Source organism: Gallus gallus, chromosome 33 (assembly GCF_016699485.2).
Source record: "Gallus gallus isolate bGalGal1 chromosome 33, bGalGal1.mat.broiler.GRCg7b, whole genome shotgun sequence".
Classification (NCBI taxonomy): domain Eukaryota; kingdom Metazoa; phylum Chordata; class Aves; order Galliformes; family Phasianidae; genus Gallus; species Gallus gallus.
In genome coordinates, this window is record NC_052564.1 from 1,760,231 (window position 1) to 1,787,847 (window position 27,617).

The 27,617-nt window shown below is 48.3% G+C and overlaps 2 protein-coding genes across 2 annotated transcripts in view; one reads left to right on the forward strand and one right to left on the reverse strand.

Annotated features, from left to right (window-relative positions):
* Positions 1-27,617, forward strand: part of LOC107049234 (olfactory receptor 14A16-like) — a 164,388-nt gene that overhangs the window by 41,969 nt on the left and 94,802 nt on the right.
* On the reverse strand, positions 7,662-8,621 carry LOC107049244 (olfactory receptor 14I1-like). Its single transcript, XM_015272571.3, has one exon. It carries the CDS (start codon positions 8,619-8,621, stop codon positions 7,662-7,664), a length of 960 nt encoding a protein of 319 aa, XP_015128057.3.

Here is a 27,617-nt window from a genome sequence, read left to right on the forward strand (position 1 = left end):
GCCGGGTGCCCAGGGCTGTGGTGCAGAGCAGGGTCCCTGCTGTGCCCCACACAGGGGCTGTGTGCCAGGGCAGGGACTCTGCTGCCTGCCAGGCTCAGCACTCAGCCTGCCCGGGGAGCTGCCCAGGGCGCTGCGGGGAGACGTGTGGGGGGAAGGAGCCTCCCGGCAGGGCAGGGCAGGGGCCTTCTGCTGCCACAGCTGCTGCCTGGGGCAGGGGGATCACAGCTACACTGCACACGAGAATGTGTCTAAGTGCACTTTGCAAGAGGAAAGTAGGGATTTTCCTTTTGCTGTTTTTAGGGAAGGGGAAAGAGTTGGGAGCAGAAAGCTGAAAGGGACTGTCAAGTTTGATCACAGCTCTGAGACTCCTGAACTGTTCTTTTCTCATTTAGTTGATTGTGAACAGTGACACAGAATGCGTTTTCATCCTCCCCTTTCTCGAAGTGTAGAAGCAGTTGAAATTATTGTCATTCTCTGCAGACATTTATAATGCACTTATCCTAAAAACAGGCAGATTTCTGAAAGACAAATCTAAGTACACAGAGATAGGGGTGAGGGCTCTGAGTGCAGACTGGGTAAAGATACGAGACATGAAACAGCTCCTAAGAGAAGGCTGGGATATGATTAGGAAATGAGAGGAAGGTAAGAGCACCTTAAGCTTCAACTCTTAAGGGAAGGTGAAGCTCATGAAAATAAACTGAAGTTATGGAGTTAAATGAAGGTTTCCAAAGTGAAGGAAAAAATTTTATAGTATGACTGGTGAAGTTTCTCTGAGAATGGTCTTGACTCGTCATTATCTTCTGCACTCTGAACAGGACTCCATGCCCAGGAACCACAGATGCCCAACAGCAGCTCCATCAGCGAGTTCCTCCTCCTGGCATTGGCAGACACACGGCAGCTGCAGCTCCTGCACTTCTGGCTCTTGCTGGGCATCTACCTGGCTGCCCTCCTGGGCAACGGCCTCATCAGCACAGCCGTAGCCTGCGACCACCGCCTGCACACCCCCATGTACTTCTTCCTCCTCAACCTCGCCCTCCTCGACCTGGGCTGCATCTCCACCACTCTCCCCAAAGCCATGGCCAATGCCCTCTGGCACACCAGGCACATCTCCTATGCAGGATGTGCTGCACAGGTCTTTTTTTTATTATTCTTCTTTGATGCAGAGTATTGCATTCTCACCATCATGTCCTATGACCGCTACGTTGCCATCTGCAAGCCCCTGCACTATGGGATGCTGTTTGGAAGCAGAGCTTGTGTCACCATGGCAGCAGCTGCCTGGGGCACTGGGCTTCTCTATTCTCTGCTGCACACTGCCAATACATTTTCTATAGCTTTCTGCCTTAGTGATGTGGATCAGTACTTCTGTGAAATCGCCCAGATACTCAAGCTCTCCTGCTCAGAATCAGACTACCTCAGGGCAACCGGGATTATTTACTTTAGCCTTTCTTTAATTTTTGGGTGCTTTGTTTTCATTCTTTTCTCCTACGTGCAGATCTTCAGGGCTGTGCTGAGGATGCCCTCTGAGCAGGGACGGCACAAAGCCTTCTTAATGTGCCTCCCTCACCTGGCCGTGGTCTCCCTCTTTGTCAGCACTGTGCTGTTTGCCTACCTGAAGCCGCCCTCCATCTCCTCCCCATCCCTGGACCTGATGGCGGCTGTTCTGTACTCAGTGGTTCCTCCAGCTGTGAACCCCCTCATCTACAGCATGAGGAACCAGGAGATCAAGAGTGCCCTCAGGAAAATACTCCAGTATACGCTGGTTCTCCATCAAAAAGATGTTCATCACTCTCTCAGGACTACAAAAACTTAGTTTCCTAAGTCTGATCGATTTTACATGATGTCACCATTGTTGCTTCATGTTTGTTTGTCATACATATGGTAAATTTATTTCCACTTAAATAATATGCATCATCAGTCTTTATTTTTACTCTTTCGTTCTGTGTGATGAACCTATTCTACTTAAAGAAACAGGTTAAATGAATAGATAATGAAATCCACAGAGGATCATTTGTTTTGCCTCCCATCCAGTCTGGATCATTGGAAGAGGCTCAGGATCTAAGAAACAAATGTCACACAGAGCAGCAATGTTCCTGAGTGATGTCTGTCAGTGCCTGGTGGGGACACTCTGCTGCCTTTCAGTTGTGCTGCTACTGCTTCCCTGGAGCCACGGCCATGGGCAGCAGCAGGACGGGGTCTTTTCAGTGCTGCTCTCTTTGCAGCACCACGCTGTGCTCCTTTCTCCTTGCAGTTGTGTCAGCCCTCAGGTCCTGCGTTACGTAGCAGACCAAGGAGAAACACTTTGCCTGAGGTGTGCCTGGAATTGTCTCACAGGCTTGGAAGAGCATTGCCATGTCAACAGATGGAAGGCTGGAGACATGGGGGAGGAGAATCTTGTGAAAAATGACATGGCCTTGCTCTGTCCAAAACATTCTGATTGTGCTGGAAGAAGTTCTGACTGCAAACTTGTTTTTGATGGACTTCTTTATGGCCAACTCACTCTCAGCCCGAGATGGCACACCTGTACATCTATGTGAGAAACACACTCTAAATCTACAGTTTCAAATTAGGCCAAGATCTCTGTGTAGGGCAGTCTATTCATTAGTGCAGTAATGGGCGCACACCCCCGACTGACTAGGGAGAAATTGCACAACTAGTCAGTGAAATCCATCCCATTGTATACCCTGGGTCCGACGCAAGTAAAGCCTCTCCTGGCACTCATTGGTTGAGTGTCTCAGGCTCACAACCTTCCAACGCTGTTGCTACCTGACATTTCCATACAGTGTCTGTTACCAACACTTTGTTTTTAGGTGTGTTCTGTTCTTTCTATGGCACAGTTTATTCTGGGTTTTTACTCGCACTTCACTCTGCGTTTTTCTCACACTGTACCAATGTTTTACTCACATTTTACTCCAGGTTTACTCTCTCTTTGCTCAGGGTTTACTCACTCTTTACACCACACTTTTGTCCATGTATACACACCCTTCAGTCCAGGATTTATCACACTTAAATCCATGTCTTCCCATGCTAAACCGAAAGTCTCCCCACACTTTACTCCCGGTTTACACACACTTTACCACATTTACTCATCCTCGACACCGGGTGTACTCATACCTTTCTCTGGGTTTTACTCACACTTTAGTCTGGTTTTACTCTCACCTTGCTTTGGGTTTAGGCACACTTTACCAGGCTTTACTCATACTCTTCTAAGGGTGTACTCACACCTTACTCTGGGTTTTACTCACACTTTCCTTTGGGTCTACACACACTTTACTCTCTGGGTTCAGTTACACTCTACTCCAGGTGTACTCACACTTTACTCTGAATTTATTCACACCTCTCTGGGTTTACTCACACTTTTCTACAGTATTTACTCACCCTTTACTTCAGGTTTACTTGAACTTGCTAAATCAAGTTATTGCTGCTGATAACAGATGCTTTTCTACATTCTTAGGCAGTTAGCATAGACAGTGGGTCTCCCATTTTTCCAAATAACATCATTATCTATCCTATCTCTGCAATGCAAGGTAGCAGGCTCGGACAGTAAAACCACAAATTAACAAAGAATCAGCGGATTATTGAATGGAGTTGTGGCCAATGGGATGACCAACCAGAGCCAGCCAAGTGTCCTCCATCCTACCCCAAGCCCAAGAAAATAACACAACCTCCTTCATCATAAAGACCACTGTACATGTGAACAACTCTCATTCTGGTGAGACATTGCAATAAACCAGCCTTTTCTTAGACATCTAATGCATGTTTGCAGCTTGCTCTTTAAGTAGGTGCTTTTCTTGCCCTCCAGTATGCAGGCTAGGTGGCAATATCCCCTCTGCGTCCAGCGTGTGTGCAGTGCTCATTAAACATAGCTGTGTTATAACTACTCTGTGGTTACAGATTTTCATTTCTGCACATCGGTTCTGACCCTCAGTTCAGTGCTCGTCAGCCCTCCTCGAAAGCGCTCAGTCCCGGCACCTCCCCGTCAAGCCGAACAGATCACCACTCTACCGGTCTTGAAGTGGGACCCTGGGAGAAGAACCCTTCTGCATAGTGAGGGGAGGCTGCAGGCCCGAGTCCTAGACCTCAGCCCCAGGCCGCTTTCCCACCATGCTGCAATCACTTCCCACGTGGCCTCAGCACACACAGTGTGGCTCCTTGAGGTGGAACGGGAAGCGGCAGCCGGCAGGGCCCCCCAGAGCTGCCCTAGTGCTGAGCAACGGGCCACGAGGCAGGGATAGATATGTTGAAGTGAGGTCACTTGTGCAAGCAGAACTCACCACCTTGTAACAGGCATGTGACTAGATGGTGTTTGAGAGGTTATTTCTGTGTCTGAAGGTGACAGATCTGCACCACGAACAAGGCTGGCAAAGAGCCTTGGAAATCATTCTTTCTGTAGTAGCCAATAGGAGAGCCTTGAATTCAGGGCTAAGCTCTGTACCTTTAGGAATGCAGCTCATGGTCATTCCCCTGTCTCTGGTAAGCCAGCAGAAGGCAACTGCTGGGCAGGTGGATTGAGAGATCCCTTCTGCCTGAGAGCTGATTGCCTGCATTCAGGAAGAGGCCTTGGGTCCTTGTTTTCACATCGCTTGCCCGTTAGCACATGATGGGCGCATAACTTGGACATGTCTTCCTGAAAGGTCAGCATCAGGCTTGTGACTTGAAAGGTTATGGTGAGATTTATCAGTGTGGTCAGCTGTCAGGCTAAAAGAATGTGATGGGTTGGTACACTGCCTGGAGGGTAGATTGTGAGGTGATGGCACTTTCTGTCTACCGGGACTGGTGGAAGACATTTGATACGGCCCTGTATGAGACCCTTCTCTCTGAAGAGTGAGGCATGAGGCATGAATTGATGGATGGACCACTCACTGTATGTGGAATTGGGTGGATGGTCACAGCCTGAGTTGTGGTCAACAGCTCAGTGGCTGTGTGGAGAGAATGGTATTTTTTTCAGGGGTCTGCAGGTGGTACTGATGCTATTTAAGCTCTTTGTCACTGACTTGGACAGCGCTGTTGAGTGCACCTTCAGCACGTTTGTGGGTGACACCAATTCCTGTGATGTGGTCAACACAGTAAAGATAAGGGATGCCACCCAGAGGGACCATGACAAGATACAGAGGTGGGTCTGTGAGAACCTCATCAAGATCAACAAGGCCATGTGCAAGGATGTTCACATGGATACATGGGTCAGAGCAATGCCATGCACAAGTGCAAGCTGACTAGAGAAGGACAATGCCCTACCTAACTCTGATGGGCACCCCTCTGTTGATGCAGCCCAGGGTACAGTTGGCCTCTCAGGCTGCAAGCACTCCTGTTAATGATTCCATCTCCTAGGACCTCTAAGACCTTCCCCGCAGGGCTTCTCACAAGTAGGAGTTCTTGCAGTCTGTACTCATACCTGGGATTGTTCCAACACAAGTGCAAAACCTTGCACTTGATTTTGTTCAACCTCATGGTGTTTCTTTGGGCCCACTTTCCAAGCCTGTCCAGCTCCCTCTGGATGGCACCCCTTCATTCTGTCGTGCCAACTGCACCACACAGCCTGGTGTCATCAGCAGAGTTGCTGAGGGTGCGCTCTATCTCATCATCCATGCCACTGATAGGCATTGAAGAGCTCTGGTCCCAAGGCTGACCCCTGGGGACACCACTTGTGATCGGCCTTTACCTGGTGGAGCCCATTTCCCAGACAGCCATTTGGTAAATGTCATTTGGTAACAGTCGACCTTCCTACCAATTTCTTATCTGGTGAACTGTCCGCCCTTCAAATCCATCTCACACATCTCTCCACGGAGATAAGGATGTGATGTGGGACCATGCCAAAGGCCTTTCAAAAGTCCAGGTAGATTTTTGTATCAGTCTGTGTAACTGATGTATTGTCAAAGTGTCCTCATTGTCATTCTGCCCATAAAGCAGCTCAAAATGTAATGAAGATTTGGGAAAATACTGATTTCCCATTTTGATCCTTAAAATACTGAGCTAAACAAAACACAGTAAATCTCAGGACTGATGTTGTGCTACAGTAAAATACATCTTCTTACTGCACACACAAAGAAATTGTTTATTAGATTGCTTCTTTGCTTACAGCTGGCACCTGGTATATAAGTGTGTTTCTGTAACTTAGCAACCTTCACTTCAGTATCCAGAGAGCTCCTGTTGGAATGGTCTGGAGTTCAGCAGTGACCAAAGCATTCACAAGTCAATCATTACCCGAGCTGCAGTGACACAACAGACTGGGTGTGACAGCAAGAGCAGAAATAACTAACTGGCACATGGGTAATTTAGGAAGTTATCGATAAGAATCAGGAAAATAGGTCAGGAGGTGAGACAACAAAGATGAAATGCAAACATAGCAAATCACTTCAATTACAGTAAACAGGAATAAAATAAATAAGGAATAGGAAGTATGTGAAATCCTAACTGACTGTGAGCAGATTTCTGTGTTGGAAATCAATTAAAATGTACAAAATATTAGTCAAATGTGTTGTGGGTTAGGTGTAGTTCCAACTAATATATTAAGGTGAAAGAGACGCTGAATTCAATAGCTGTTCCCAAGTGTGCAGAGAAACCTTCATTTTATGCGCAGCCATTAACACACACAATTTACTGTGAGTGGGTACTACACAAGGAAAGAATAAAGTGCTTTTTGTCTCAGCCCAGGAATTGGTTAACTGTGTTTTCTCCCCCATCCTGTTGAGGAGGGGCAGTGAAAGAGCAGCATAAGGGGCACCTGGGAGCCGGGCAAGGTGAGCACAGCGCAGCTGGGCACTGAGTTCCAGGGTGCTTTTGGCGTCCCAGCCCTGCAGCACAGTGTCTCCGTGTGCCTTCACCTCTGAAGGACAGCCCGGCCCCGCTGACCCATAGGCAACCCCTGGCAGCTCTGTGCAGGCACTGTGTGGGGCAGCATGCGTGCAGTGGTACAGAGGTGGGCCCTCAGCACAGCCCCTGACACCACACATCCTCCTTCTCACAACACCTACTTCCTCCCCTTTATTTCATCTTCCTCTTCATCACGGTGCCACCTGGCTCACCTTTTAGCTCTTTCCCCCCACTTTGGCAAATTTCCATTGCGTGTTTTGCCACAATGAGCAACTTTCTATCTTGGTGCACTCTAACTCCAAACAGTTTATAGCAAACCCAAGAACAAGTCCTTGCATCTGGTGGAGGGAAAGAAAGAAGCAGTCCGTTGTGACTTCAGTGCTTCTGTGAAACAGGATCATTGATAAAGACAGGGCTGTTCACACACCAAGCGAAGCTAAACTGGGAAGTTATAGGATGAGCACACACTGATTCCTTTTGCTAACGTAATATATTGGCTATCAATGTATAGGCTAATATATTGATAGTTTTTGCTAATCCAGCCCATATCAGCTCCACGGTGCCTCCTAGCATCTCATTTGCCTGCAGAGACAGAGATGGAACACAGTGGCTGTGGGAGAGTCAGCACTGACCCAGAGTTCATATGGGCTCCAGAAGAAAGAGAGCAGGGTGATGCCTCAGTAGAAGTGGAAGGAATCCAAACACATGTATAGGAACATGATTACCACTAATGATTATTACACACACAAACATATATATGAACTGCAAATAAAAATAAAATTATTAATGAAAATAAATAAATAGTATAAACAGAAAGGAACATCAAATAAACCCATGATGGAGAAGACTGTGAATCATTTGCAGAGACAGATGAGAAGTTTATCCCTACTGAAATGAGTCCATGATATCATTTTCCTCACTGCATCCTTGAGCTCATGGTTCCTCATGCTGTAGATGAGGGGATTCAGGGTTGGAGGCACCACCGAATACAGAACTGCCATTGTCAGATCCAGGGCTTGGGAGGAAAGAGAGGGGGGCTTCAGATTGGCAACGAAGGCAGTGCTGACAAACAGGGTGACCACAGCCAGGTGAGGGAGGCACGTGGAGAAGGCTTTGTGCCGTCCCTGCTCAGAGGGCATCCTCAGCACGGCCCTGAAGATCTGCACGTAGGAGAAAAGAATGAAAACAAAACACCCAGATGATAAAGAAGCACTGACCCCAAGAAGCCAAATTTCTCTGAGGTAGGCATCTGAGCAGGAGAGCTTGAGGATCTGGGGGATTTCACAGAATAATTGATTCACAGCATTGCCTTGGCACAGAGGCAGGGAAAATGTATTGGCAGTTTGCAACACAGCATTGAGAAGCCCAGTGCCCCAGGCAGCTGCTGCCATGGTGGCACAAGCTCTGCTGCCCAGCAGGGTCCCGTAGTGCAGGGGCTTGCAGATGGCAACGTAGCGGTCATAGGACATGACTGTGAGAAGGGAATATTCTGCTGAGATGAAGAAGAAAAAGAAAAAGACCTGTGCAGCACATCCTGCGTAGGAGATGTGCCTGGTGTGCCAGAGGGCATTGGCCATGGCTTTGGGGAGAGTGGTGGAGATGCAGCCCAGGTCGAGGAGGGCGAGGTTGAGGAGGAAGAAGTACATGGGGCTGTGCAGGCGGTGGTCGCAGGCTACGGCTGTGCTGATGAGGCCGTTGCCCAGGAGGGCAGCCAGGTAGATGCCCAGCAAGAGCCAGAAGTGCAGGAGCTGCAGCTGCCGCGTGTCTGCCAACGCCAGGAGGAGGAACTCGCTGATGGAGCTGCTGTTGGGCATCTGTGGTTCCTGGGCATGGAGTCCTGTTCAGAGTGCAGAAGATAATGACAAGTTTAGATCATTCTCAGAGACAATCCTCCTGCTACATTAGGCAAGTCCGTTTAACTCCATATAATGAGTTTATTTTCATGAGCTTCAGCGTCATGTAAGAAGTAGAACCTTAAAGAGCTTTTACTTTCCTAACCATTACTTTCCTAATCTTTTCCTAATCATTTCCTAATCATATTCCAGCCTCCTGGATATTTTCCTCTTAGGAGCTGTTTCCACATCTCCTATCTCTACCGCAACTGTTCTAAGAGCCCCTAACTCCAACTTCTATGCAGTAAAATTTCTGTTAGAGAAATCTGCCTGTTAAGAGGCAAAGTGCATAATTCATGTCTGCAGGGAATGACGATAATTTCAGCTGTTGCTGTCCTTTGGGAGAGGAGAGGCTGAAAGAACATGAGGAGTTTGTGCATGCAACAGCAGACTGAGAAAGGTGCAGTTGAGGATTCTCAGAGATGTGCTCATATTTCCCTGACAAACACAACAAACACATAGAAACTGCATGCTGACACTCTACGATGGGATGTCCCAGATTCATTGATCCCTCCAGGAAAACTGGCAGTATTTCCTGAAGACACAAACTTACCGTGTCAAGGGCTGAAAGCAATGCTCCTCCAGTGAGCTCACAGAACTCTCACTGCATGCACATCCTGTAATCTCTCTCTCCGTCCCCTTCTATGCTCATGTCACCTGCAGATCACACCCCCAGCCCTGCTGTGCTGTGCAGAAGAGCTGCTCCTGGGCACAGCTGTCTCTCTGCAGCACTGCCCACTTGTAGGAGCTCCCTGTGACCCAGGAGACCAGCCCAGATCAGCAGCAGTGTCATTTGTGTCATTGTGTCATTTTTATCCTTCCCACTCATCTCCCCTGAGATGTCCCTGGGTCTCCACAGCCAATACCTCCTGAAAGACAACAGCATCATGACTGTACTTAGAAATCTTCTGAATTAACCACCAAATATCCAGCGGACAGTGACCAATTCCAGACATATGGTTAGTCCTACCAGAGAGTGTTTGCTGTCTCAAAAAAGGCACACGGAGAAGGACAGGGAGGGGTGGTCTTCCCCTGTGCAGGGCAGTAGTCCATGCTGCAAATGCAGCACTGGGCCGTCAGGAAAGCCATGCCCTAAGAGTGTCTGCACTGCTTGGATAACCCTGAGCCCCACAATGGAAGTAATGCCCTTATGCCACCTACTGAACACAAAAAACAAAGATGAGCTATCCAGCCAGTCTAATTCCAATGTCACTATCCAATTAGGATGTTTTCTACCCCCTGTGAGAGTGCACTGAGCTGTGCCTGGGGATGGCAGAACAGCCACACCAGAGTGAATAGAAATGGCAAACAGAGGAGCCCAACAGTGTCTGTTCCTGGCTTCCTGATCAGGAAGAGCAAGTAGAAGGTGCCCTCTACACACACATGGGAGCCTCATGTTGTCAGGCCCTTGTCCACTTTTTGGGCCTTTTTCACTCTAGTGTCTGCTGCAGGGACAGCACAGCAGGGCATACACCATCCAGGAGATCCCTGGAGAGCACAGATGGCAGCTTTTTGACCATACCATACAGGAACCAAAAAGGAGAGGTGTTCTGCTGGGTCTCATACTCACCAGCCAGGAAGGGCTAGTGGGGAATGCAAAGATCAAAAAGAACATGGGCTACTAGTCCAGCAGGGTAAGGCTCTCAAGGGAATAGGTTCAAAACATGTGATAACTGTCTAAGGATCACTGGTTCCAAGCAGAGTAAGACCATTCCAAGGAAGAGGAAGCCAAGTGAAATTGTCAGATGTCCTGCAGGAATGGTAATGGATTGACCTAGTCAAACCCAAACACAGAAAGGAAGCATACAGGACATGGAAACAAGAAGAGGTCACCTGGCAGCAATGCAGAGACTTTGTCCGGCGTACCTACTGAGGTGAGCTTAGGAATGTTAGAGTTCAACTGCAATTGAATGTGCCCAGGCATATCACAGACAAGAAGGGCTTGTAGAAATGTGTAGGTGACAAAAGGAAGGCAAGGGAGAATGTGGGCCTAGAGTAGAATGGGACAGGGAACCTGGTGTGACAGGACATGGAAAAGTCTCTGATACTCCTTTCCTTCCTGACCTCACTGTTTATTAGTTGGACTGGGCTTCTTGGAATCCGAGGTGCCAGAGACAGGAGGGAAATGTTGGTGCAAGGCAGATGTGCCCTTGGTGATAGAGGAGATGATCAGGGAATTCCTAAGCAAACAAGATCCTGAGTTGGAAGAGAGTGACAGGAATCACAGAATCCTTGAAAATCTTGGGTTGGAAGGGCCTTAAAGACAATCAAATTCCAACCCCCTTGCTGTGGGCAGGGCTGTCACACTGTAGATCTGGAAGCCTGGGGCCCTTGACATCTTGAACATTTGCTGGGATAGGGCAGCCCCAACTTCTCTGGGCTACCTGTTCCACACCTGTCCTGTGCCTCACATCATGATCTATGGAATGTTGGGAATGCCTTCCAAGCATCTAATGTAAATCTCTCCTTTGGTTTTTTTACCAATCATCCTTGACCTATTATGAAGGAAGTTAGAAGTCAGTATCCACCTTTGTTTATGTGAAGAAGACTGTGGTTAGATGATGGAGGGAAGGCATTATCCAGAGCTGTTAACACTGCGCTGTTAAGGGAAGACAAGCTCAGTGAGTACAGCACCACTGTGTTATATCCCCGCTGATAGGAGCACAGTGGTGTTGCAGTCAGGAGCTCTGCATGTGGGTGAGCATCAAACATGGCATCCCCAGAACCAAACACTCCCAGTGAGGAAATGGTGCCTCCACCTTGAGCCTCAGAGATCTGAGCTTCGAACTTTTGTTGTCAGTGAGTGCTTGTTCAGACTGGGCCCTTCTCACATCCCACAGCCTGGGACAAACTGCCCATGTGGGACTTGGACCTCACGACATCATTGCACCCTGTGCAGAGCCTGGGAGCTGCTGTCCCCTTGTCTTACATTTGGCATCCTACAATCTTCCATCCCACTGGCCCAGGAAGGGCCCTGAGCCAGCAGGAGGGACAGGATCTCCCTGCCAAGGGTCAGCCCTGATCAGGGCTTGGCCTTTCTGCTTCATAACACAAAGGAAGGTTTTCTCTGCATCACAGCCACCATCCCAGTGCCTGTGTCTGCTGTCAGCATGGCTTCCAATTATCTGCTCTAACAAGTCCCTGGGGAAGCTTGCTTGTTAGTGGCCCTCGGTGGGGCCCATTAATACTCCAAGAAACTTCTCTGTTCCTTCTGACTTGGTCTTCTTGAGCACTTTCTGCAATCTTCTCTCTTCAATGGTGGTTGATGGACTCAGCAGCAAAAGCCCCCTGGGGCCCATTAGAACCTAAAGAGCTCTCCTGTGCCTTGTGCCTTCCTGTCATCTTCTTCAGGTGTTCAGATCTTGTACAGAAAAATGGAGAGGTATCAGGAAGAGCTAAAAGAGGAAGAGATTGATGGGCATTTAAGAAGTCTATTTATTTATTTATTTATTTATGGTTGTGTTTAAACAAGAAGTTAAAGCAGCACTTGGCAATTGATACTGATCCAGGATGTCCCCTAATGAGCTTTGCTCTGACACTGTGTGGACAAACGTCCTCCTCAACTTCCCCACTCCATTTCTACTCCCATTGGCCCCATGGAACTGGCAACACTTCTCCTCCTTCTCATCACATCACTCTTCTCCTCTGGAGTCACCCGCTCACCATTAAACCTCATTTGCACCAACTCCCACTGGCTTTCCTCAGAGAACCAGCTGCATGTGGGCAATGAAAGATTTCTCTTTTTTGCCAACAAACAGAAGAAAACGTGATGCAATTGAATGAACAGAAAAACACAGTGATCACCTGCATGCGTTTTCCAAGCTGCATCTACTGAGGTTTGTCTTTCAATGGGAACATTTGTACAAGAAATGAGTTAGACAGAGATAAGAAGGGATAGATATAATCAAAGTAAAGGAGTTGAGAAAAGTGTCTCTCAGCCTTTGGAGAGATGGAGCGGGTTCCAGTAATCCCCCTGAAGGTCGCAGATCAGCCAGGTAGTTGGGAGGTATCTGTGTGAAGAAAGAGCAAGGGATGGGGAGATGTGGAGAGCAGTGGGAAGAGTGTGTGTCCAGTTGGCCTGCTGAAAACATGCCCTTCAGCATGGTCATTAATTTAGGACCGCTGTAGACCCCTGGAGGATGAGGGACATGAAATATGCAGCAGGGTAGAGCAGCGGTGGACGCTGGGCATTAGTCACAGGGCATTGGCACTGGCACCGCTGTCTGTGTCCCTGTGCCTGAAGACATCTTTCCTGCAAACACAGCTCTGGAAAGCACTGTCCATTCTGTAAAATAAATTATAATTTTAAGAATTACTTAAAATTGCCTCAAAGTCTGGTGTTACAATTTAAAAAGAAAAAGAACTTATCAGTATTTCTGAACTTGAGAAGTGCGTTAACACATTTTTGCTCATTTCTATCTTTGTCTGCGAACTTTGCTTCAGTTTTATTGACAAGAAAATCTTTCAGACTTACAGCTTCAACAAGAAAAGGAGATCCATTTGTGTCTTGCACAGAGCCTTGAGTACCCCTCAGAATTTCCCTGCCCAGAACCTTCTGTGACAGCTCTCAGTCTTTGCACTGACAGACTCACACTGTGGTTCTGATCTGTCTTCGTGCTCTCAGACCTTGTTTTCGATGGTCACATGCAGCACAGGACGCTTCATGCTCTGGAAACATCTGCTCTCTTCCCATCAGCAATAGGCCATGAGCACATGGGATCACATGATGACCCAGGCTGAAAGGGAACCTGGGGGATGTCTGCAGTCCAACCCAGGACAAAGAGGGACAGACCAAGTTGTTCAGCATTTGCTCCTGATGGATTTTGAAAACCTCCATGGGCAGAGACTGCAGAGCCTCACTGGGTGACCTGACATCAGATATTTGGAACGCACTCCAAACATTCCTAAGATCATGACGTGGGGCATGGAGCAGGTGTGGAACAGGAATCACAAAGAAATAGTGGGTGACACATCCCTGGAGATGTTGAAGATGCCGAGGGCCCCAGGCATCCAGATCTACCGGCTGACAGCCCTGCCCACACCAAGGGGGTTGGAACTGGATGGTCTTTAAGGTCATTTCCAACCCAGGCCCTTCAAGGATTCTGTGATTCCTGTCACTCAGGATCCTGTTTGCTTAGGTATTCCCTGATCACGTCCTCTATCACCAAGGGCACATCTGCCTTGCACCAACATTTCCCACCTGTCTCTGACACGTAGGATTCCGAGAAGCCCAGTCCAACTAATAAACAGTGAGGTGAGGAAGGAAAGGACCAAGGACTCAGAGCAGGAGCTCACATGCTGGCAACTCACTGTGCACATCTGATCTGATCCAGAGAAATCCCAGCTCCTGTGGGTCCAACAGGGAGCTGAATCCCATTTCAGCCCCAGGGTTTCCATCTAGTGATGAGATGCCTGTAGTGCTTCAGCTGAATCAGTGCCTTGCACAGGGGAAGTCCACCCCTCCCTGTCCTTCTCTGTGTGCCCTTTTGGTTACAGCAAACACGCTCTGGTAGGACTAACCATATGTCTATAATTGGTCAGTGTCTTCTGGACATCTGGTGGTTAATGCAGCAGATTTCCAAGTACAGTCACGATGCTGTTGTCTTTCAGGAGCTGTTGGCCATGGAGACCCAGGGACATCTCAGGGGAGATGAGTGGGGAGGAAAAAATGACACCCTCTGCTGCTGATCTGGGCTGTGCTCCTGGGACACAGGGAGCTCCTACAAGGGGGCATATCTGCACAGAGACAGCTGTGCCTAGGAGCAGATCCTCTGTACAGCACAAAAGTACAGGGGACATGATCTGCAGGTGGCATGAAGTTATAAGGAAAATGAGCGTGAGCAGGCTGTGAGCTCACTGGAGGAAGATTGCTCACAGCTCTTGACAAGGTAAGTCTCTGGCTACAGGCAATGCAGACACTTTTAATAGAGGGATCACTAAATTAGAGACAATCCATAGCAGGCTGAAGACACACCATGTTTCCTAGTCATGGAGATAGATGTGCTTCATCTGATGGTTTCCATGCTGCAGTGTCAGAGCACAGCCCTGAGGGCAGCGTGCCCCAGGACGGCTGCAGGCTGTGCCATTTGGGTGCAGCCGGGTGCTCAGGGCTGTGGTGCAGAGCAGGGTCACTGCTGTGCCCCAGGGGCTGTATGCCGGGGCAGGGACTCTGCCACCTGCCAGGCTCAGCACTCAGCCTGCCCGGGGAGCTGCACTACTCGGGACTTTCCACTGTGAAGGCTTAAGGAGGGATTTTCCGCCATGTTTTCTGCTTCCTACTTCTAGTGGAGGGTAATGGTGTAGAGTGTTTGAGTCCATCTATTGAGAATCTTCAAGTACATTCAGTCTCTTTACTTTCTGAAAGCAGATATTTACTTTGCTGAAGTCATTGAGGTACTCTTTTGTTCCCTTTTCACCTGTAAACATGAACATGCACTTAGGTAATGTTCTGCAGACAGGATGGGTTCTGAACAGCAAATAGGAATGCAGCCAGAGCTCCAGTAGAGCAGAGCAGCATCTCCCCAGGCACGTGTCCATCGCCCTCTGCAGTGCACAGGGGCTGAGAGTGACTGCCTTTGGCTGTGGGCAATGTAGTCTGTGAGGCTGGGAAGGAGTTTGCTTTCCCTTAATAAGATGCCACCACTGGCACACATCTCCTTGAAGTGTCCCTGAGAGCTGTGAGCTGACCTCTAGGGTGCCAATTTTTCCCACAGGATCGAGATCAATATGCAGGGATGAAGGGGAGAGATGCTATATGCAAGGAAATGCTCCGGGGTTGGTGAAATGAATGTTAGGTGTTGTTTGCCAGATGTGTGTTGATGAGACCTTGCTCAGGACCCCTGAGAAAGGGTGAGCATTCCATGATGGGCAGTGTTTTCCACTGCTCTCAGCAGGGTCTGCATTCTTTTCAAGGTAACATGGGAGGGCCTGGGAGAACATTCTCCCTTTGAACAGTTGCATGTTCAGAGTGTGTGGAAACAAGCCCAACCCGCTCCCCTTATCTTGAAATAAGCAGCAGAGAATCCCTTTGCCTCTCAGCTCTCTCTGCCATTCACGATGTGTGCGGCAGAACTGCTTAGGATTTCTGACTTAAACACTTCCTGGCCGTGGTGAGTGGGACCAGACTTTGCAGGAAAAAAAAAAACATCATTAAAACTTTTCAACCCCCCTATTTCTGGCATTTGTAATGCAGATGCTGTCATGCACTTCTGCATTAGAAATGATTTCATCTGACAAGTTCTAGACAGAACATCACCACAGCACCATCACGTTCCCATGTACACACAGGGACAAGGCAGATTCCTTGAGAGAAATAGCGGAGAGGTGCTCATGGCAAAATCAACCGCATGAAATGTAGCTCAAATCACTGACCACAGTGAACATTTCAAACATGGAATGCCTTGTCACTAAGTTTCCTACTCCTTGGACAGGTTCTTGTGCCCACAGGTCCTGGTGCCCAGAAGTACCAGATGCCCAACAGCAGCTCCATCAGCGAGTTCCTCCTCCTGGCGTTGGCAGACACGCGGCAGCTGCAGCTCCTGCACTTCTGGCTCTTGCTGGGCATCTACCTGGCTGCCCTCCTGGGCAACGGCCTCATCAGCACAGCCGTAGCCTGCGACCACCGCCTGCACACCCCCATGTACTTCTTCCTCCTCAACCTCGCCCTCCTCGACCTGGGCTGCATCTCCACCACTCTCCCCAAAGCCATGGCCAATGCCCTCTGGCACACCAGGGCCATCTCCTACACAGGATGTGCTGCACAGGTCTTTTTCTTTTTCTTCTTCCTGTCAGCAGAATATTCCCTTCTCACCATCATGTCCTATGACCGCTACATGGCCATCTGCAAGCCCCTGCACTATGGGACCCTGCTGGGCAGCAGAGCTTGTGCCACCATGGCAGCAGCTGCCTGGGGCACTGGGCTTCTCAATTCCCTGCTGCACACTGCCAACACATTTTCTCTGCCTTTCTGCCAAGGCAATGCTGTGGATCAGTTCTTCTGTGAAATCCCCCACATCCTCAAGCTCTCCTGCTCAGATGCCTACCTCAGAGAAATTTGGCTTCTTGTGGTCAGTGCTTCTTTATCATCTGGGTGTTTTGTTTTCATTCTTTTCTCCTATGTGCAGATCTTCAGGGCTGTGCTGAGGATGCCCTCTGAGCAGGGACGGCACAAAGCCTTCTCCACGTGCCTCCCTCACCTGGCTGTGGTCACCCTGTTTGTCAGCACTGCCTTCGTTGCCAATCTGAAGCCCCCCTCTCTTTCCTCCCAATCCCTGGATCTGATGATGGCAGTTCTGTATTCGGTGGTGCCTCCAACCCTGAATCCCCTCATCTACAGCATGAGGAACCAGGAGCTCAAGGATGCAGTGAGGAAAATGATATCATGGACTCATTTCAGTAGGGATAAACTTCTCATCTGTCTCTGGAAATGATTCACGGTCTTCTCCATCATGGGTTTATTTGATGTTCCTTTCTGTTTATACTATTTATTTATTTTCATTAATAATTTCATTTTTATTTGCTGTTCATATATATGTTTGTGTGTGTAATAATCATTAGTGGTAATCATGTTCCTATACATGTGTTTGGATTCCTTCCACTTCTACTGAGGCATCACCCTGCTCTCTTTCTTCTGGAGCCCATATGAACTCTGGGTCAGTGCTGACTCTCCCACAGCCACTGTGTTCCATCTCTGTCTCTGCAGGCAAATGAGATGCCAGCAGGCACTGTGGAGTTCATATAGGCTTTATTAGCAATAGCTATCAATATATTAGCCTATACATCGATAGCCAATATATTACGTTAGCAAAAGGAATCAGTGTGTTCTCATCCTATAACTTCCCAGTTTAGTTTCACTTGGTGGGTGAACAGCCCTGTCTTTATCAATGATCCTGATTCACAGAAGCACTGAAATCACAACGGACTGCTTCTTTCTTTGCCTCCACCAGGTGCAAGGACTTGTTCTTGGGCTTGGTATAAACTGTTTGAAGTTAGAGTGCACCAAGATAGAAAGTTGCTGATTGTGGCAAAACACGCAATGGAAATTTGCTAAAGTGGGGGAAAAGAGCTAAAAGGTGTGCCAGGGTGCCCCGTGATGAAGAGGAAGATGAAATAAAGGGAAGGAAGTAGGAGCTGTGAGAAGGAGTATGTGTGGTGTCAGGGGCTGTGCTTGGGGGCACATCTCCGTACCTCTGCAGGCACGCTGCCCCACACAGTGCCTGCACAGAGCTGCCAGGGGCTGCCTATGGATCAGTGGGGTCGGGCTGTCCTGCAGAGGGGAAGGCACATGAAGACACCGTGTTGCAGGGCTGGGACCCCAAAAGCACCCTGGAACTCAGCGCCCAGCTGCACTGTGCTCACCTTGCCTGGCTCCCAGGTGCCCCCCATGCTGCTCTGTCACTGCCCCTCCTCAACAGGACAGGGGAGAAAACACAGTTACACAGTTCCTGGGTTGAGGCAAAAAAGCACTTTATTCTTTCCTTGCTTAATACCCACTGACAACAAATTGTGTGTGTTAATGGCTGTGCATCAAATGCAGGTTTCTCTGCACACTTTGAAACTGCTATTGAATTCAGCCTCTCTTTCACCTTAGTATATTAATTGAAACTACAGTTAACCCACAACACATTTGACTAATATTTTGTATATTTTAATAGATTTCCAACACAGAAATCTGCTCACAGTCAATAAGGATTTAACATACCTCATATTCCTTATTTATTTTATTCTTGTTTACTGTAATTGAAGTGATTTGCTATATTTGCATTTCATCTTTGTTGTCTCACCTCCTGGCCTCCTTTCCTAATATTTATCACTAACTTCCTAAATTACGCCTGTGTAGCAGTTAGTTATTTCTGTTCTTGCTGTCACACCCAGTCTGTTGTGTCACTGCAGCTCGGGTTACGATTGACTTGTGAATGCTTTGGTCATTGTTGAACTCCAGACCATTCCAATAACAGCTCTCTGAATACCGACGTGAAGGTTGCTATGTTACAGAAACACACTTATCTACCAGGTGCTAGCTGTAAGCAAATAAGTAATCTAATAAACAATTCCTTTGTGTGTGCAGTAAGAAGATTAATTTTACCGTAACACAACCTTAGCCCTAAGATTTAGAGTTCTGCTTAGCTCAATATTTTCAGGATCTAAATGGGAAATCAGTATTTTCCCAAAGCTTCATTACATTTTGTGGTTCTTTATGGTCAGAATGATAATGTGAACACTTTGACAATGCATCAGTTACACAGACTGGTACAAAAATCTACCAGGAATTCTGAAAGGCCTTTGGCATGGTCCCTCATCACATCCTTATCTCTGTGGAGAGATGTGTGAGATGGATTTGAACGGCGGACAGTTCACCGGATAAGAAATTGGTAGAAAGGTCACAGCCAAAGGACTGTTACCAAATGACATTTACCAAATGGGTCTCTGGGAAATGGGCTCCACCAGGTGGAGGTCGATCACAAGTGGTGTCCCCAGGGGTCAGCCTTGGGACCAGAGCTCTTCAACACCTATCAGTGGCATGGATGATGAGATAGTGTGCACCCTCATTAAGTCTGCTGATGACACCGAGCTGCGTGGGGCAGTTGGCACGACAGAATGAAGGGGTGCCATCCAGAGGGACCTGGACAGGCTTGAGAAGTGGGCCCAAAGAAACACCATGAGGTTCAACAAGATCAGGTGCAAGGTTTTGCACTTGTGTTGGAACAATCTCAGATATGAGTACAGACTGCGAGAGCTCCTACTTGTGAGAAGCCCTGCGGGGAAGGTCTTGGAGGTCCTGGGAGATGGAAACGTTAAAAGGAGTGCTTGCACCCTGAGGGGCCAACTGTACCCTGGGCTGCATCAACAGAGGGGTGCCCATCAGAGTGAGGGAGGGCATTGTCTTCTCTAGTCAGCTTGCACTTGTGCATGGCATTGCTCTGACCCATGTATTCATGTGAACATCCTTGCACATGGCCTTGTTGATCTTGATGAGGTTCTCACAGACCCACCTCTGCAGCTTGTCATGGTCGCCCTAGGTGGCATCCCTTATCTTTACTGTGTTGACCACATCACAGAAATTGGTGTCACCCACAAACTTGCTGAAGGTGCACTCAACAGCACTGTCCAAGTCAGCAACAAAGAGGTTAAATAGCACTAGTACCACTTGAAAACCCCTGAAAAATACCATTCTCTCCACACAGCCACTGAGCTGTTGTCCACAACTCTGGCTGAGACCATCCATCCAATTCCACATACAGTGAGTGGTCCATCCATCAGCTCATGCCTCATCCCTCTCTCTTCAGAGAGAAGGGTTTCATACAGGGCCATATCAAATGTCTTCCACCAGTCCCGGTAGACGGAAAGTGCCATCATCTCACAATCTACCCTCCAGGCAGTGTACCAACCCATCACATCCTTTTAGCCTGACAGCTGACCACACAGATGAAATCTCACCATAAACTTGCAAGTCACAAGCCTGATGCTGACCTTTCAGGCAGACATGTCCAAGTTATGCGCCCATCATGTGCTAACGGGCAAGGGATGTGAAAACAAGGACCCAAGGCCTCTTCCTGTATGCAGGCAATCAGCTCTCAGGCTGAAGGGATCTTTCAGTCAGCCTGCCCAGCTGGTGCCTTCTGCTGGCTTACCAGAGACAGGGGAATGACCATGAGCTGCATTCCTAAAGGTACAGAGCTCAGCCCTGAATTCAAGGCTGTCCTATTGGCTACTACAGAAAGAATGTCTTCCAAGGCTCTTTTCCAGCCTTGTTCCTGCTGCAGGTCTGTCACCTCCAGAGACAGGAATAAGCTCTCAAACACCATCTCAGCCACATGCCTGTTCCAAGGTGGTGAGTTCTGCTTGCACAAGTGACCTCACCTCAACATATCTATCCCTGCCTTGTGGCCCGTTGCTCAGCACTAGGGCAGCTCTGGTGGGCACTGCCGGTTGCCGCTTCCCGTTCCACCCCAAGGAGCTCTACTCTACTGCATATTTCTTGTCTCTCGTCTTCCACGTGGGAAGGGATTGGAGCATGGTGGGGAAGCGACCCAAGGCTGGGGTCGAAGACTCAGGCCTGCAGCCTCCCCTCACTATGCAGATGGATTCTTCTCCCTGGGCCCACTTCAAGACTGGCAGAGTGGTGATCTGTTCGGCTTGACGGGAAGGTGCCGGGACTGAGCGCTTTCGAGGAGGGCTGACGAGCACTGAACTGAGGGACAGAACCGATGCGCAGAAATGAAACTCTGTAACCACAGGGTAGTAATAACACAGCTATGTTTAATGAGCACTGCACACATGCTGGATGCAGAGGGGATATTGCCACCTAGCTTGCATACTGGAGGGCAAGAAAAGCACCTACTTAAAGAGCAAGCTGCAAACATATGCATTCTATGTCTAAGAAAAGGCTGGTTATTGCAATGTGTCCCCAAAATGAGAGTTGTACACATGTACAGTGGTCTTTCTGATGAAGGTGGTTGTGTTATTTTTTTGGGCTTGGGGTAGGATGGGGGACACTTGGCTGGCTCTGGTTGGTCGTCCCATCAGCCACAACTCTGTTCAATAATCTGCTGATTTAATTAATTTGTGGTTTTACTGTCTGACCCTGCTACCTTGCATTCTAGACATAGGATAGTTAATGATGTTATTTGGAAAAATGGGAGACCCACTGTCTATGCTAACTGTCTAAGAATGTAGAAAAGCATCTGTTATCAGCAGCAATACCTTGATTTAGCAAGTTCAAGTTAACTTGAAGTAAAGGGTGAGTAAATACTGTAGAAAAGTGTGAGTAAACCCAGAGAAAAGTGTGAATAAACTCAGAGTAAAGTGTGAGTACACCTGGTGTAGTGTGTGACTAAACCCAGAGTAAAGTGTGTGTAGACCCAAAGGAAAGTGTGAGTAAAACCCAGAGTAAGGTGTGAGTACACCCTTAGAAGATTATGAGTAAAGCCTGGTAAAGTGTGCATAAACCCAAAGCAAGGTGAGAGTAAACTCAGACTAAATTGTGAGCAAAACCCAGAGAAACGTATGAGTACACCCGGTGTAGAGTATGACTACATGTGGTAAAGTGTGTGTAAACCGAGAGTAAACTGTGGGGAGACTTGCTGTTTAGTATGGGAAGACATGGATTTATGTGATCAAACCTGGACTGAAGTGTGTGTATACCCGGACAAAAGTGTGGTGCAGTGTGAGTAAACGCTGAGAAAAGAGAGATCAAACCTGGAGCAAAGGGTGAGTAAAACATTGGTACAGTGTGAGAAAAACCCAGAGTGAAGTGCGAGTAAAAACCGAGAGAAAACTGTGAGTAATCTGGAAGTAAAGATAGATAAAACCTGGAGTAAATGGTGAGTAAAAGCCAGAGAGAAGTGTGAATAATACCAATGCAACATGTGAGTAAAACCAAAGTAAAGTGTGAGTAATACCAGGAGAAAAGTAAGAGTAAACCCAGAGTAATCTGTGACAAAACTCACAGTAATCTCTGAGTAAACCAAAAGAAAAGTGTGAGTAAACTGGAAGTAAAGTTTTAGTAAAGATGGAGTAAAGTGTTAATAAACATGGAGTAAAGTGTGTGCAAAATACACAGTAAAGTGTGAGTACGCCCCAAGTAGAGTAGTGAGTGAACCAAAAGTGTGTGCAAACCCAGAATAGAGTGTTAGTAAAACCAGGAGAAACGTAAGAGTAAACCTAGAGTAATGTGTGAATAAAACATGAGTAAAGTGTGAGTAAAACCTGGAGAAAATTCTGAGTAATGTGTGGGCACACACAGAGTAAATTGTGAGTAAAAATGGAGTCAAGGGTGAGTGAACCTGGAGTCAAGTGTGAGTAAAAACCTGAGTAAGCTGTAGGAACGCACGGAGTAAAATGTGAGTGCACTCAGACAAAAGAAAGAGTAAATCCAGAGAAAATGCGGAGAAAAGTGTGACTTGTCACGGAAGTGTGGGTAAACCTGGAGTGAAGTGCGAGTAAAACATGAAGCAAGGTGAGAGTACACCTGGAGTACCGTGTGAGAAAAAACAAGAGAAAAGTAAGAGTAAACACGGAGTAAACTGTGAATAAACTTGAATTAAAGTCTGAGTAAGCCTGGAATAAAGTCTGAGTACATCCTGAAGTAAGGTATAAAGTGTCATGAAGTAAATGGTGAGTAAAACCATGTGAGAGGTAGATGGTATTTTTGCAGTGGAAATTTCCAGTCACAAAGAAAGCTGCTGAACTGAGCAAGGTTGAGACTGGGGCGTTCCAACCTGGGTAGAATTGGCACAGGCAATACTAGGTAGGGTAATTATATATGGCAGGGGAGAGTCCGGTACAGGACAGAACTACTGGGCTGATTGTTGAAAATATTGTCCTCCTAGCACCATAAAAAGTGCAGAACACACCTAAAAACAAAGGGTTGGTAACAGACACTGTATGGAAATGTCAGGTAGCACCAGTGTGAGAAGGTTGTGAGCCTGAGACGCTTAACCAATGAGTGCCAGGAGAGGCTTTACCTGCATCGGACCCAGGGTATATAACGGGATGGATTTCTCTGACTAGTTGTGCAATTTCTCCCTTGTCAGTCGGGGGTGTGCGCCCATTACTGCACTAATGAATAAACTGCTCTTCACAGAGATCTTGGCCTGATTAGAGACTGTTACCTTGAGCATGTTTCTCACATAGATGTACAGGTGTGCCATCCTGGGCTGAGAGTGAGCAGGCAATAAACGAATCCATCAAACACAAGTTTGCAGTCAGAACTTCTTCCAGCACAATGGGAACACTGAGAACAGAGCAAGGCCATCTCATTTTTTCACAGGACTCTCCTCCCCCAAGCCTCCAGCCTTCTATCAGTTGACACGGCAATGCTCTTCCAAGCCTTTGAGACAATTCCAGGCACACCTCAGGCAAAGTGTTTCTCCATGGTCTGCTATGTAATGCAGGACCTGAGGGCAGACACAACTGCATAGAGAAAGGAGCACAGCGTGGTGCTGCAAAGAGAGCAGCACTGAAAAGACCCCGTCCTGCTGCTGCCCATGGCCGTGGCTCCAGGCAGCTCCCGCAGACAGCAGGGCTGCAGCTCCGTGTGGCAGTTGGGCTCTTGGTTCCTGCACCCTCCTGTGTGCAGGGCTGCTCTCTGGGATCCAGAGGAGGTGGGAGCAGAGATCAATGATATTCTGGTGATTACTTTATCTGGGTTACTTTGTCCGTTAGGACTGCAGGACAGAAGACAAAGGTAGAAAACAAAAAGAAATGTGATGAACAGTATCGCATCATTGGAATTAAAATTACCATAGGAACAACAAAGAGGGACAGAGGTAAAAGAGAGAAAATAAAGGCAGTCTGAGCTATTCCATTTTACTCATACTGAAGCAATCTATCTCCAAACAGTTTCCTGAGAGCATCCTTGAGCTCCTGGTTCCTCATGCTGTAGATGATGGGGTTCATGACTGGAGGTACCACTGTGTATACCACTGTCACCACTAGGTCCAGGGATGGGGAGGAGATGGAGGGGGCTTCAGGTAGGCACACATGCAAGTGGTGACAAACAGGGAAACCACGGACAAGTGAGGGAGGCACGTGGAGAAGGCTTTGTGCCGTCCCTGCTCAGAGGGTATCCTCAGCACGGCCCTGAAGATCTGCACATAGGACACAAAATGAAAACAAAACACCCAAAAAGATTAAGATACTAAATATGACAAGTCCAAATTCCCTGAGGTAAGAACCAGAGCAGGAGAGCTTGAGGATGTGGGCGATTTCACAGAAAAACTGATCCACAGTATTGCCTTGGCACAGAGGCAGGGAAAATGTACTGGCAGTGTGCAGCAGGGAATAGAGAACTCCACTGCCCCAGGCAGCTGCTGCCATGGTGGCACAAGCTCTGCTGCCCAGCAGGGTCCCGTAGTGCAGGGGCTTGCAGATGGCAACGTAACGGTCATAAGCCATGATGGTGAGAAGGGAATATTCTGCTCCAAACAAGAAAAGAAAGAAAAAAAGCTGGGTAGCACATCCTGTGTAGGAGATGGTCCTGGTGTGCCAAAGGGCATTGGCCATGGCTTTGGGGAGAGTGGTGGAGATGCAGCCCAGGTCGAGGAGGGCGAGGTTGAGGAGGAAGAAGTACATGGGGGTGTGCAGGCGGTGGTCGCAGGCTACGGCTGTGCTGATGAGGCCGTTGCCCAGGAGGGCAGCCAGGTAGATGCCCAGCAAGAGCCAGAAGTGCAGGAGCTGCAGCTGCCGCGTGTCTGCCAACGCCAGGAGGAGGAACTCGCTGATGGAGCTGCTGTTGGGCATCTGGTACTTCTGGGCACCAGGACCTGTCCAAGGAGTACAAAAGTTCAAGTCAGAGATTTCTGTGTGGAAAATGTTCATTCAATCACAATGATGTGAGCTACATTTCATGATGCTGAGTTTGCCTGGAGGGCTTCTGCACTTTTTCTCTCAAGGAAACAGTCTTGTCCCCGTAGATACAGGGAAATGTGGTGTTTGTGTTGAGGGCAAGTTTTCTTTACAAAATGGGTCAGATGAAGTAACTTCTAATAGAGAGGTGCTTGTAAGCATCTGTGAGCTCAAAGCCAGAAATATGTGGGTCATAAAAATAAATTTTAGTGATTTTTCCTCTGTACTCCCTCCTCTCACTCAGTGTGTCCATGGAGTGTTTGCTGAATTGAGAAATTCTGAGTGCTCCTTGTGCACTCAGTATGAATGCCTATGAGACCCGAGAGGCAAAGGGATTCACAGCTGCTTGGTGCGGAGTAATGGAGATGGTTGGGCATGTTTCTAATTGCTCTGAGCTTGACAAGTTGGAAGATGGAGAATGGTTGCACCCCCATAACACTGTGAAAAGAAGTCAGACCCTGATGAGAGCAGGGGAATCTACTGCCCCTCACTAAGTAGTCAGCATTTCTCAACGTACTTCAGCAATGCCTCATCACCATACAACATGCAAACAACACCTAATATTCATTTCACCAACCTCACAGCATTTCCTTGCATGTAGAAGCTCTTTGCTGTTGACAGCCCCTTTTAGATTTCTGCCTCCAGTCTTTTTCCCATCCCTAAGATTAGAAAGAAGACAATCCCTGCGTTGCCTCGCCTCAAACAGAGTGCCCTTGGAAACACTGTGGTGTGCAGCGTAGCTGTGATCCCCCTGCCCCAGGAAGCAGCTCTGGCAGCAGAAGGCCCCTGCCCTGCCGGGGGGCTCCTTCCCCCCACACGTCTCCCCGCAGCGCCCTGGGCAGCTCCCCGGGCAGGCTGAGTGCTGAGCCTGGCAGGCGGCAGAGTCCCTGCCCCGGCACACAGCCCCTGGGACACAGCAGGGACCCTGCTCTGCACCACAGCCCTGGGCACCCGGCTGCACCCCTGGCTGAACAGCCTGCATCCGTCCTGGGACACGCAGCCCTCAGGGCTGTGCTCTGACAATGAAGCACAGAAGCCCTCATCTGGAGCTGGTCATTCTCCACAGTGAAGAAACATGGAGAACCTTCAGCCAGGTATCTAATGGGATGTCCCAGAGTTAGTGATCTCTCCAGGAAAATCAGACTCATTGCCTGGATCAAAAAACTTACCTTGTCAATGATAGTGAGAAATGCACCTCCAGCGAGCTCTCAGCCTGCTATTGTGCCACACAACGCGTAAGCTCTCTTCCTTCTCTCCTCCCCATCTCCGGATGGTCATGGCCCCAGCCCTGCTGTGTGGTGCTCAGGAGCTGCTCCTGGGCACAGCTGTCTCTCAGCAACGCTGCCCACTTATATCAGCTCCCTGTGTCTCAGGAGCCCAGCCCAGCTCAGCAGCAGAGAAGGAGATTTCCTTCTCCTCACAGCTCTCCCTGGAGATATCCATGGCCCTCCTGTGCTGAAAGCTCTGGCAAGACAGCACAGTCATCACTGCAGAATGTACTTCAAAGTCAGATCCACTAATCAACATGTCCAGAGGATTCCAAAAACATGGATGTTCCTAACAAAAGTAGTTTGACCATGAGAGAAGGAAATGCCAAATCTGGAAACCTCTGCTCATGACCTGTAACAAAAATGACAAACAGACAAACACAGGGAGGGATGGACTTCCCCTGTTCTGGTCAGTGGTAGAGCTGAGGCAGCGCAGGCATAACATTATTGGATCGTACAATGGCTTAGGTTTGGGGGACTTTAAAGGGCACCTAGTTCCAAGCCCCCAGCCATGGGCAGGACTACCTACCACCAGATCAGGCGGCCCAGGATCCCATCCATCCTGACCTTGAATGCCTCCAAGGATGCGGCACACAAAATGTCTTTGAGCAACCTTTTCCACTTCCTTTGAGTAGAAAATTTCTTCCTAATAGTTAAACTAAATCTCCCCTCTGTACTTTAAGCCATTTCCATTTGTCTTATTACTGTCACACCATCTCATCGTAGCCCTAGGGTTCGTTCATCTCATCCCCTGATGGAAAACCTGGGACTGAAATGGGATCAGTTCCCGAGAGATCCATGGGAGCCGCGAGTCCTCTTAGTTGAGTTCCCAGTGTGTACAGTGAGGTGTCTGTGTGTGAGCCCCGCATCTGAATGCTTGGTCATTATTCAGCAGGGACTGCATTGCTCACACAGACACACTCAGTGATGCCCAAGGTGCCTGGGGTGATCCTATTTGTGTGCTGGTGCTTGTAAAGCGTGGTGGAAAACCTCTGAGATAGACACCTCCTTCCTGAGCATCAGCTGAGGGTTAGAAGGGAATTATTCTTGGCCATCCTAAATGCCACCACAGCCCTGTACTGAGGGCACCCAGTGTGCCTTTTGTATCTGACCCCAGGAGCATGTTGTGTTATTCCGCTGACCAAATGGATGAGCTCACAACAGAAGAGCCAGATTCTTCCTCTCTGCTGTCTTTGTCACACTCTGCCATTCAAGGCATTACAAAGCAATGGCACATCTACATTCTTTCACTGATGACACCTCAGTATGTTCGAGGCTCTCATTTGAGTGGCATCAGAAGTTG

Coding starts and splice junctions, on each gene's coding strand:
- LOC107049244 (XM_015272571.3), bottom strand. CDS start 8,621: ATGCCCAACAGCAGCTCCATCAGCGAGTTCCTCCTCCTGGCGTTGGCA.